Here is a 12,130-nt window from a genome sequence, read left to right on the forward strand (position 1 = left end):
AATTTTCAACAGATATAGCAGAGTTCCTCTTAGAAACCTTAAAAAGTGCACAAATAACCATGGGTTAAGGAGAACAGAGGCAAAGAAACAAAACAATTATGATTAAATATTCACTTTGCATCAGGGAAAACCTTCAGAAAAGAAAATGCTATGAGTAGTATAACAGAGAAAGGGGGAGAAGTTGTTTTCATTAGTCTAAACAGGATTATTCAGAGACACTTAACAAACCTTAACAGCACAACAGTGTAGAAAGCTCTGTATCAATAAAAGCAATGACATTTGCAGGGAAAAGCACTTAATATAGCTCCTTTACAGCACTGCATCAGTTCTCAGAAAAGAATTTGGATATAATGATATTTTAAAGTGAGAAGTCTGATTGCATAGGGAGAAGAAGAAGCTTGTGTGAATAACTTTTGAAATGTGCAGAAGGTGGGCATTTATACTATCCCATGGCATAAAGCATTACAGTTGTATGAATCAAGTGACACGTAGCTACAGGGGGATGAGCTCAACAGGATCAGCTAATAAAGCAGTGTTCAGTGAAGTAAAGACACAGTACATATTGAAATCTCAAATAGGAATGTATCTGTACATATCAAGGAGAATTCAACTGAGCCAAAGTTACCAATGGCAAAAATAAACTAAGATTAGAAAGGAGGCTAAGCTATGTATGGAAAGATCGTTCAGTTCCAATCATCACTGATAGCAAATCCTGGGAGGAATACTCCATCTGATGCTTCAGCAAGTCAACCAATCTGTATTACAGATCTGGATAATATCGAACTTGGAAGTAACTTCATGTTTTTCTTCAGTGAGATTTTTCCTTCTGAGTTATTTGGCAGAAGATTTTAAAAAATAAATGTGGCAGGATCCTAAATAAGGCTGATCTGAGTCTGAAGGCAATCCGTATGTTATTAGCTGAATATTTTCCACATGTGTGTCTGTCATACTTGTGCAATACTGGCAGTTCAATTATCAAATCCAAATATATGCTCAAAAAAAAAAAAGGGGGAGTGGTGCGTGGGGGGGAAGACCAATCTATCTATATACATACACATGTGTGTGTATATGTATGTATATATGCATAGAACTTTTCAAGTAAACTGTTCTACACCTTTGACTTTGTAAGTTTCAAATTAAAATATATTTTTCAATTGTCTTTGAAGTCCTTGGAGAAGAGAATGAACATTCATTGTTTCTATAACACATTGATACATTTCAATCAAATTCAAGCACAACTAACTCAAAATATGTTATAGACTAAAAGAATAGCAGTAAATGCATGCTGCTTCTGTATCCTACTGCTTATTTTCCTCAGTTTTGAACACCTTATATTCTCTTTTTATCTACAAACTTAATTTGGCAATAGAGTGAGACTGAACTGAAACTGCATCGTGACTTGTGCCTAAAATTACACACAATTTTAAAGATTAAATAAATATTCAATGGAACATATCAGGCACAAATCCTTTAAACAAATGAAAACAGCATGTTTCTCTGCATAGGAAGTATTTGTTAAGAGTAAAACTTAAGATATGAGTAACAAAAAGGGAATAATACAAGTATAACTAATACAAATAATATCATGTGTGCAGTCCAAGCAAGAACTGAGTATGTGGCTTTATTAAAGTGATCTCATCAGCATTCTTTCAATGGGGATGTAGGTATATGTAACCATCAATTTTTCAGCATGCTGTAGTGCTCTAGATCTCCTTTTGCTATGTTATGAGTACAAGCGTTCTGCAATTCCACGTAAATCTTCCCTGTGATTCCTTTAGTAAGGACATTATCTGCACTTCAACAGAGATATTAAGTGACTTATCAGTAAGAATACAGCTATACATGGAAGAAAAAGACAGACCTAAGACTTAGATTTTTCACTTTCACCTGTTTAAATTGTGTATGTTTGCTTTGAATTCTTAGTCCTTAATAACATAATGTGAAATTCAGTTTCATGTGTTTGCAAATGATGCTTCTACATCTAGTACCTTAAAATCAACTTCAGCTGTCAACTAAGTAAACTCACTGATTAAGTGTGGTTCAGGGGAATCAGAAAGCAGTGTAAGGTGTCTGTCAAGCATCACCTGGGTATAAAACTTTTCTGCTTGAGCTCAGTCCAGTCTGTCACCATCTGTGTGGTTTTAGTTTGACACGTGTTTGTAACTGAGCTTAATAGGCATGTGCCTAATGTTAGGGGGAGTTCTTTCAGATTAGATGTATGCAGTCTCTGCTTATGAAAATTGGAATGGGCCCTGATAGGTGCAGTTCATCTGCATTCAGATCACAGAATGTGAAGACTCCGAGCAAGCATTAGCTGGGGGAAGCTGAGCATCAGAAGAAATTGTGTGCAGTCAGCACTGAGCTGTGGAATTTGTCTTCTAAATTCCTGTTTTCCTGTAAGAGCAAACGTTTGGTTTTGATGAGGTACACTGGATTAGTTGCAAGTTTTATGTATGGGCAATGGTCCCTGGGAGCTGGTTTTATGAGCCGTATTGTTCCTTGCCTTTAAATTTGATTTAAGACTCAAATAGCTTTTTGAAGCTGAGCTGCTTTCTGCACACTTTGTGTTGAAATATGGCTCTGGAAAGAAGGGGCTGCTGTGCTCTGACCTCCCCTGGTCCAGAACTAATGAAAGTGTGTAAATGAGATACAGTATGAATACACCCTGACTTGGAGGTTTTTCCTCCCCCAAAGGTGTATTTTCATACTGCTCATTGGAGTGGAGTTACTTGTGGCGAAAGAGATGAATAGTAATTAAGATGAGAGAACAGTGCTAATGTTATTTGAGGTGATTTTTGTTTGTTTGTCGTGCATGCAACCAGGAAGTGCAGACCAAATGGTTTTTTGTAATAACATCTATAGAATGCATTTCCCTTTTGCCTCTGGGATTTTAGCAAAGACGAGCATTTCTGTGCTACCTTCCTCTTAAAATAAACCTTATACCTACACAGTAATGTTAAAACAAATTGATTTCCACTTGCAAACCAAGATCATATATATCTCGATTTAAGGAACATGCAAGACATAAAATGTGTGTGATTATTAAGCAAGAAAAATGTATTAGCTTCATATTGATTTCTGGACATAATCATGATAGGAAAAAAGAATCACAGTAATGAACTTTAAAAGGGCAAACCTAGAATTTGGGGTGAGAACACATTTTCCAGTAGGGTAGCAGCACTTGGCATGATCAGAGCAGCGTGAGTGTTCTGGTAAACTGGACTCTCTGAATTTGGGTTGAAAATCTGACTTGAAGAACCTGAGGCTTTTTCAATGTGCCTTTGTGACTTGAAGGCAATGGCAACACTTGGTGCCCACATTTTCTGTGCACAATTATCTATTGCACATTTTAAAATACTGTACTGCATACAGGTTTGTTACTCTTCAGTAGGTCTATTGTTATAAAAGTTCTCTGTACCTATGAAGTTATTCCCAGAAATTATTACTTTCTTCTTTTAGCATGGTTCTTTTCTGTAACTTGCTATCACTCCTAAAATGATTCTTCTATGTGTGGAGTATTTGGGTCATTTAAGCTTCCATGGGGGAACTTAAATTTACATTAGGCCACTGCAGCAGGGGAAAGTGCAACAGCAAACTTTCCAGTGCATTTCAACTGCATCCTCAGTGCTGCTCAGCTCCTGCTCTCAGGCTGCTAATGACACTGCTAACAAAAGGGTCTCTCACACTGCATGCCATTGGCACTATCTGCAGAGCTGGAAGGCAGTTCTACTTGCTTTTTAGTTTAGAGAACAGATGAAATCTCAATTAAATTTCCAGTAAGATTGTGGCACAAATATATAAGTGCTTTGTCAAGAAACATACAAAGTGGAATTCAGTAATTGCTTCTTTTGGAAGAACTAAAACTTCATCAGTTAATTTCCACAGATAACCTACAAGATGTTATACTTCTGATTGCATGCATCATCTTCACCACTCGTTTATTTTATTAGCATCAGCTCTATTACTTTATGAAAATGAAACTCCAAGACAGGTGAGGTAAGCTGTAAAAAGTAACTTGTCTTCAGTCTTAAAGATGTTGTAGCAATTCAAACTGTCTTTAAGAACAAAGACAACAAAGAGCAGAGGGCAGAACGTGCCTTTCACTTGTAATCTTCTGTTTTCATTTCCTTTGTATCATTCTTTAAGATGAAAGAATTTGTCCTCTGCTAGCGATGTCTACAACAGGCAGTATGCTCAGAAATGTCTTTCCTCTTGCTCCCTGCTAAGCTTTTTCTAACCCACACATGGTGTCACATGCTGCAGCACTCATCCGAGATGCACAGTAACACATTTTGCTATAAAGCTCTGTTCTTCAAACTGCCAGTCATAATTCAGTACTGCATGGTGGGGGAGAGGCAGTTTTATTTCAGGATAGCACTGCAAAAGTTAGCAGGCGTCTCTCCCTTGTGTGGCAGGTGATCAGGTCTGGAGGCAGTGAGTGTTGCTATGCCTCGGTTACATCTGCCATTTACAGAAAAGCAGATGCACGCACAGACACACAGCATGCAGTATTACAGCAGGGAGAAAGAGGGAAGAAATGTAGACCCAGGAAATGTAGCTAATGAGAACACACCTTTTAAAATATGGAAGTAGAGCGTTGCCTGGAAGAACTTGGCATGGAGAAGGATGTGAACAGGGTGTTATAAAATAAGAGCAGCCTGTGGCCTTGGATCAATGATTTGCTGCTACTGAGATATAAGTTGACAGCTGTGCTCAATTTTTTCTCTGTCAAAAACCTTTGAGACCAGCTTAAATTTTGACCAGGCCTGTTGTAGGTTTACTGGAACACCTATTTATGTTTTATTAGGTACTTTATAGCTTTCAAAAAGAATTTTCTACAGAATTCATAAAGAACTAATCTGCTGAGAAGGATTTTAAGTTTAAGAACTCCACAGATCCAAGATGCTCTACTATGAAGGAACAGTAAAAATAGGTCAGTTCTTCCTCTTTACAACCAGGATGTAAGCCCAAATTACTAAAGATGACTGCATAATCATTGGGTACATGAGGAGAAAAAATAAACTAAATAGGAAATACATGGTTTCAAGAGGATACACTGAGGATTTTTTTCAAGTATTGCTTCTGTACCCAGGGAAGCCATTCTGCTGCTTCAAAATAATGCAAATAAGTTATTTAAAGAGCAGTTCTGTATCTATTAAAGCAAAATAGTATCCTTGTAATCACTGCAATTTAAAACACAAAAGTAAAAATGAGATCAATAAATATTTTCTACAAAAAATGCGCTGCTTCTTCGATGCTTTAAAGTACAGGAATTGCTGCTGAAATACTTTGAAGGAAGGACTTTGGTAGAGGGTGCTGGATGACGTGAACAGAACCTGCCCGCAGCCCTGATTGATGTGCCTAAATGTAGGAGAATTTAGAAACATCTGTGTGTTTCTTTATCAGCTTTAGGAGCAATGTGAAATGTAAAAGTAGGCACGTAATGAGTAGTACTCATAAATTCAACTGCAAAGTTGTTTGTGTGTGGAAGGAGAAGGCCCCTAGATTTGCCAGCAGAGAAGCAAGCTAGTATGAGGAAAAAAGGTATATGTTATCCTGATGCTATTTCCAGGAAAATGCAGGTGAAATAGGGTAAATTGTAATGTCTTGTTCTACAGGCATCTTGTGCAAGTCACAGAGCTGCCTGAGTTGCTGCAGAAATACTCAGCAGAGCATAAATGTGGCACATCTTGAAGAACAATGCTGTCAATGTGTTTAAATCTCCAGTAACTCACATGAGCTCATCCTCCTTGTAACCCTGTCCTCACTGAGGGGTAGCCATGCCTTGTCTGACCACAGTGGCAGGGAACTGCTTTGTGTTCAAATGCAGAAAAGAAATGGAGACACAAAGATTTCATCTATCCTGAGCAGTTCATTCCCCTAACACATGCAGCATCAGAAAGTAAAGCTAAATAATTTCTGCAAAAGGAAGAACAACTATTTCCAGATTAAATGCAAATTGAGCTCATGGCAATTTTTCTTGCCAATTTTGCTATGGTTTGCATGGGGAAAAAGCAAGTACTTGGCTTTTTTTCTTGTGCCTTTAGTACAGTGCACCATGGTGATTTTGAAAGACAGAAACCTTCAAGCTAACCAAATGATACAGAAGCACCAAATATACTTAGTTTGAGCTTATTAAGGGTGCACTTTGTAACAGGCAAACAGTAGTACTTTGTTTCTAGAGCTGATTTTTTTTTTTAACATTTAATAGGGTAGTTTCCATGACAACTTGAACTGAACAGATTGTTCATTGACTTCAGTACATTTCTATCAAGCATCTTTTCTCTGTAGTTAGGCTTGCCTGTCCAGCTCTTTCATCTATCTGGATGCTTTTGCATTATCACTGTTTTGTAGATATCCCTAAAGATTAGACTGCCTTTCTCTGCTCTTTATCAAAAACAAACATTGAAGGACAGAGTTTCTCAACTGTCCTCTAAGTTTTCCAGAGTCCATTTTCTATGCCACACTCCTGTTTTTAAACAGTTTCTCTGTAAAACAAGATATAATTCAACTTGATTTCTCTGTCTACTAGTGAAAGAGAAATGCACACAGCTGATATTGAACATTAGAAACCCAGAGGGTTTCTGGATACTTATGATCATTTTAGTCAGATGTGGAATGATTAGTGCTGTATTGTACGTATGAATAAAGCTGCTGTTATACCAGATGTTCCCTATATTCTCAAAGATAAAGCAGATGATTAATATAGTGTACTGTAGGTCTGCTGTTTTAAATAATTTCATCAATGTTTGCCCAATTTTGAAATGCAGCAGTTCCAATCAAAACTACCGCTGCTGATGTGGATGTGCCATTTGCTCTTTGTCTTTTTAATGGAACAGCTTGGAGCACTGTACCTGTATCTTGGGTTGGGTCTTGAAGATGTAGAGAAAATAGAATCAAAGTGCTGGTACAAAACATAGTAAATGCTGCATGATAACCTTCTGCTTTAATCCAGAATATTTTAATTAAAATGAGCTTCAAATGTGCTGTTGCTCATTCATTTTAGGAATATTTGAGTTTTGCTTCTGCATAAGCTTTTAGGGCATTTTCATCACCCTTGAGTTTAGGTTTTGTGCTCTGATAGGCTGGAAATGTTGTTACAGTCCTGGTAGCAACAGAGTCTGCTTTTCTTCATTGTGCTTAAAGCTTCCTGTTCCCAGCAGCCCGGATTTATGTATGTGCTCTGGGAAGTGACAGCAAGCTGCAAGCAGAATTGTCACTGCATGGCAACAGCTTTTAATCGAGAGCTTGTTCCCTCTCATCATAATGAGAGTAAATCTCTTTGAGGGCCATCTTTCCCTCCATTAAACTTTGGTTTTGCTTGTTGCTTTTCAAGTGAGCTGTCACATTTTCTAATTATAAAACATTCTGCATTTGCAGCAAAGATTGGGCTATGCAATTTACTTAATTCAACAGTTTGCTTGTCACTGCTGATCAGAAAGTTCTTTATTATCTTTCACGCTTTTTTACATCTACTTTTTCTAGATTTTTTGACATATCAGAGTGGGGTGGAGGTAAGCAATTTCTTGAATATGCTGCTGCATTTACCGAAGTGTGGTCTAACACTGGAAGGGTATGGAAGAAATACTTTGGTTACGAACTTGTAGTTTTCCTTGAGGCACAAAATTGTGTTCATGTTTTGTAGATTTGAGATATACTTCTCTTCCAAACCAAGCCATTGTATGATTCAATGAAAACCTTAGAAGCTAAGTATATTTTAAAGGAATTTACTTGAAGCTTACCAATGTTATTACATTTTATAGGTATCAGTTTAATAATGACTTGTTTAGGGATGTATTTGTTTCACAGTCATATAACCTCTTCATTAATTAGTTTAAGTATTCCTCAGACTAGCTAAGGTGTCTCGAAAGCCTTGTTTTCACAAGAAAATAATTGGATGCTCTTTTGTTCTCTAAGTCTTTGATAGGATTCACTGAAGCCAATTTTTCAATATTCCCTCTTAGCCTGAATGCACTCAAAATACACCAAATGGTAGGTTTCTAATTAAAAACCCAATTCTTAAAGATAAGACTTGTCTGATCACTGGAAACAAGTGGTGTTATATTAACAGCCTCTCTGGCAAAGCTGAGAAATTGAATGACAAATATAAAAGAATGCCACGGTGAGCAGTGAGAACCTGTATCACACTTGAGAGCAACAAAAGACAATTGTTATTAGACCAAACAGACAATTGTCACAACAGCAAGTGCTGTAAACTGAGAATATTCTGTAAAGCTTAGCCCTTTGAAGCTACTATGTTGCACCCTAAAATGAGTGACCAAAAAGATATTTCCTGAGTCTTAATACACATGAAAATATCTGAGATTTATCAGAGCTTACTGTACTTTGTTTTTCAATTGAGTTGTGAGTGGTATAATTGCTGTTCCAACAAAGGTTAAGGAGAGCACGACCATGTGAAACTTTGGTAGGTTCTTCTACAAGGCATTCTCACCAAGAAGTACTGATGGTCTTTTTTTTTTTTATTTATTTAAAGAATGTTAAGAATGTTTTTGGTCAGTCATTCTAAATAGCTATCCTATTCGTTCTTTAATAGAGTATTTGCCAGCTATCAATCTGAGAAGAAAAAGAAAAATATATTAGTGATTTGAAATGATTGGTTTTTATTTAAAAAACAAACAAAAAAAAATTGGTATTTCCCTCTTATCTTATAGTGCTGTAGGGTCTTAGTGACTACAAGTGTTCTGGTTCCTGAAGTATTCATGAATAGTCAGCAGGAAATAATCACATTGTTTTCAGTTGTGACATGAATTCAATTGAAAAACAACTCAGAAAAAGCTTGAACTTTGTATTATATATTTTATAAGTGAATGTTCAATGTCCCCTGTGCTCTCTTCAAGAAAAGCCAGATCTTAACTTGCAGTAGTACTACTTTGCACTGTTTCAGTGATAGGTACAGGGCATTTCTCAAAGCACTTCCCTGTGTTTTGGAACACTCCTCACTGAGGTGATGAATGTGTAGGAGGGTGGAACCACACCACTTGTTGGCCTTGTTCCTGCCTGCTAGCAAGAAAGGTTACTTTGGAAGTTGTGTATGTCTGAAGAATTCGGGTGATTCTTCATTGGCTTAGTTTACACTGCAGATTTTCCCACCTCATTCCAAGAACAAATAAATGTAAAGGTATCTGTGTATGCCTGCTTCAGTTATGTTGAGTGCTACTCATCCCCAGCAATGTCTTTGCTTTCAGTACATGCTGTGTACTGCTGTAACCTCCAGCTCCTCTTGTTCAGTGACTACCAAGATGTTCTGCTAAAAAAAAAAACATTTTTAGCAGCTCAGCTGTGTAAGGTTGCTTAGAAACAAGCCTTCTTTTCCCCCACATTCTCATGACAGATTTCCTATTCAATAACATCACTGCATGACACATTTGTATCCAGACAAGCATTCCTTTTCCACTTGAAATTCTCATTGTAAAGGTTGTTGATGCTTCACACAATTCGTAAACAGCATGTGGTAAATAGCTGGAGTATTAAATCACTGCCACAGTCAAAACGAGCTTAAGTTTTGAGTGTAAGCAGTTCTTCACTCCTGAATTGAGTTATTGATCTTTTCTTCCTGAGAATAATTTCTAACTTTGTTTTTTACACTGGGTAACTGGGATGACTCTATGGTAATTTCTCCCTTCTCTGCTCCCATATAGAATATTTCTTTGTATCATATCAAAATTTAGATCCTAATGACATGGTTGTAATTGCTTTCTCCTTTATATTTTCTTCATATTTGTATAAAACAGCTCATATTAACTGGATATAAAAATATTAACAATACAAATATTTACATATTTTAAGTCATTAGTAAATACCAATTATTTCTACTTTCAGCTGAAGGTGGCCATTATCAGCCACTTCATATTTGTGTATCTCTTTATGAGTGAAAGGTTTTTAGCACTGTGTTTACTTAATTTCTCCTTCTCTGCTTAATAATGGTATTACACTATTTGCAGAATGCTGATGTGGAGGTCTGATAAAATAACAAAGTCTAAAGCCACATCTGGCAGAAAGAATAATTGCTATTGATGAAGATAACAAGGTCCCATCATTGTCGTCCTCTTTGGCTCATGTAAGAACAACATACAACTTCTTCAATGCTTTTAAGGACTGTGCAGTGTATCATCAGGGAAACATATAGCTGGAAATTATAAATTAGCACAATTTTCATATCTGTATCCATTAATGTTATCTTATAACTATAAAATTCCTTGTTCATGTTATAATGCATTTTAAATATTATGAAACAAGAGTATAATTTCTTATGAATTCATAATCTACTAAAAGCCTTTGCCATTGAAAATGCCGGATTTAAGGTCAGCATAATCCAAACTTTCCTGGGGTAGAGAATGTTTCATGAAGGATTTATGAAAGAATAGGATTTAAATCAGGATTAGGAGACAAAGGCATGCTACCTAATTGACAAAAAGCCAAACTGAAATAACTGAGCCAAAACATGCAGTAGAAGGATCTTAAATTAATAAGAATCAATAGGGCTAGAACATGCAATATGTTGCAGATGAGGATAAAGGACTGCATTGAATACAGTGAAAGAAAACTGATGAACGGATGGATGATAGTGGATGAAAATTCAGTTTTTTTGGTCCTAATTTTGTCACTTGCTTTAAAATTTCACAAGAAAAGTTACTTTTTGCAAATAATGGGGAGTGTGTAGGAGAACACTGACAAATGATAACAGAAACACAAAATAAAATTCTTTGTCAAGTTGTTCTCAAATCTTGGTGGCATTTGTTAAGAAAATGCAAAGGTAGTCAAGAAAAATTAAAAGCCAGAACCCAAAACCTACAAAACCACCATCGTAAGCAGTGTGATAGGCAGATGGCTTTAAAAAGAAATTCTTCTTAATTAAGCCAGTCTTTAATAATTATAGTCAGTCTATAATATTGTTTCTGTGCTGTTAAAGCAACACTTATGCTTAACATAGTACCCAAGCCATACTTAACTCTCATGCAGTTTTATTTTAATTCTAGTACAGATCTGTATTTTTGATGGGCTGCAGAATCACCAAATGGTTGAGATTGCAAGGGTTGGAAAGCTCCAGTGCTCAGCCACTCTCACAGTGAAAAACTGCTTCCTGATGTTCAAACTGAGCCTTCTGTGTTCCAATTTGTGCACCTCACCTATTGACCTGGCACTGGACGCCACTGATGAGAGCCTGACTCTGTTGTATTTGTATCCCCTCTTCCAGACTTTTGTACACACTGATGAAATTTCCTCTGAGCCTTCTACAGGATGAACAGTGCCAGCTCTCTCAACCTTTCCTCCTAGGAGAGATGCTCTAGTCCATTAACCATCTTAGTGGCCCTTTGCTGGATTCTCCACAAAACTGCAAAACATGCAAGCCCTCTTATTTTTTTTACATATACCTTGGGGTATGATACCCTTTTCTTCCTTCTTTCTTTCTTGCTATATATGAGGAACATATATACATATACATACACATATATATGTATATATATGTGTGTATATTAAAAATATATATGTGTGTATATATATAAAGTATATGTATAAATTAAAAAAAACTTAGTTTTGGCTGTAGAAGATGGAATAGGTAGAAAGCTGGTTCAACACACTGTTTTGGGTTGGTTTTTTTTTCCAATTTTATGTAGACTTTTTCAAAGGAAGAGTGCTTGGTTTCAGTTGTTTTGTGTTTTGTAATTCCATGCCTCTTTTTTGAAAATTGTTTTATCCCGTTCTTAAGTATAGAGTAGACTTGCAGTGCATTCCAAAAATCATTTGGCAACATTTTAAAATTCATGAACGAATGTTAGCAGTGTACAGTCATGGGAGATATAGGATCTTAATAAATATTCATTCTTTTCTCATAATCAGAAAGCAACCTTTGTGGATCAAAATTTACTTATTGCCCTTAAAAGCACTTATGCTAAACTATGCTTAAAGTTCAGAGATCAGCCACTCTGCTCAGACAAATTGTATAGCACAATATACATAATCTAGAAAATCGTCTAGAAAGAGATCATATATATAATATATATAAGAAATTACCTGGTCTTCAAAGTCAAATTCTGTATAAGCAGTATCTCCAGAATCCATAATCAGACTGCAATCAAGTTCATTTGTCCCTAAAATAGGAAAGAAAATT

The 12,130-nt window shown here is 36.3% G+C and overlaps 1 protein-coding gene across 1 annotated transcript in view; it reads right to left on the bottom strand.

Annotated features, from left to right (window-relative positions):
- LOC100540132 (adenylate kinase isoenzyme 5) overlaps positions 1-12,130 on the bottom strand; it is a 35,425-nt gene extending 23,295 nt beyond the window's left edge. The window contains exon 1 of the mRNA XM_010716235.3: positions 12,034-12,130. Coding sequence (XP_010714537.1) covers positions 12,034-12,081 — 48 coding nt within the window. The 5' untranslated portion in view covers positions 12,082-12,130. The remainder of the gene's footprint in view (positions 1-12,033) is intronic.

This window comes from Meleagris gallopavo, chromosome 10 (assembly GCF_000146605.3).
Source record: "Meleagris gallopavo isolate NT-WF06-2002-E0010 breed Aviagen turkey brand Nicholas breeding stock chromosome 10, Turkey_5.1, whole genome shotgun sequence".
NCBI lineage: Eukaryota > Metazoa > Chordata > Aves > Galliformes > Phasianidae > Meleagris > Meleagris gallopavo.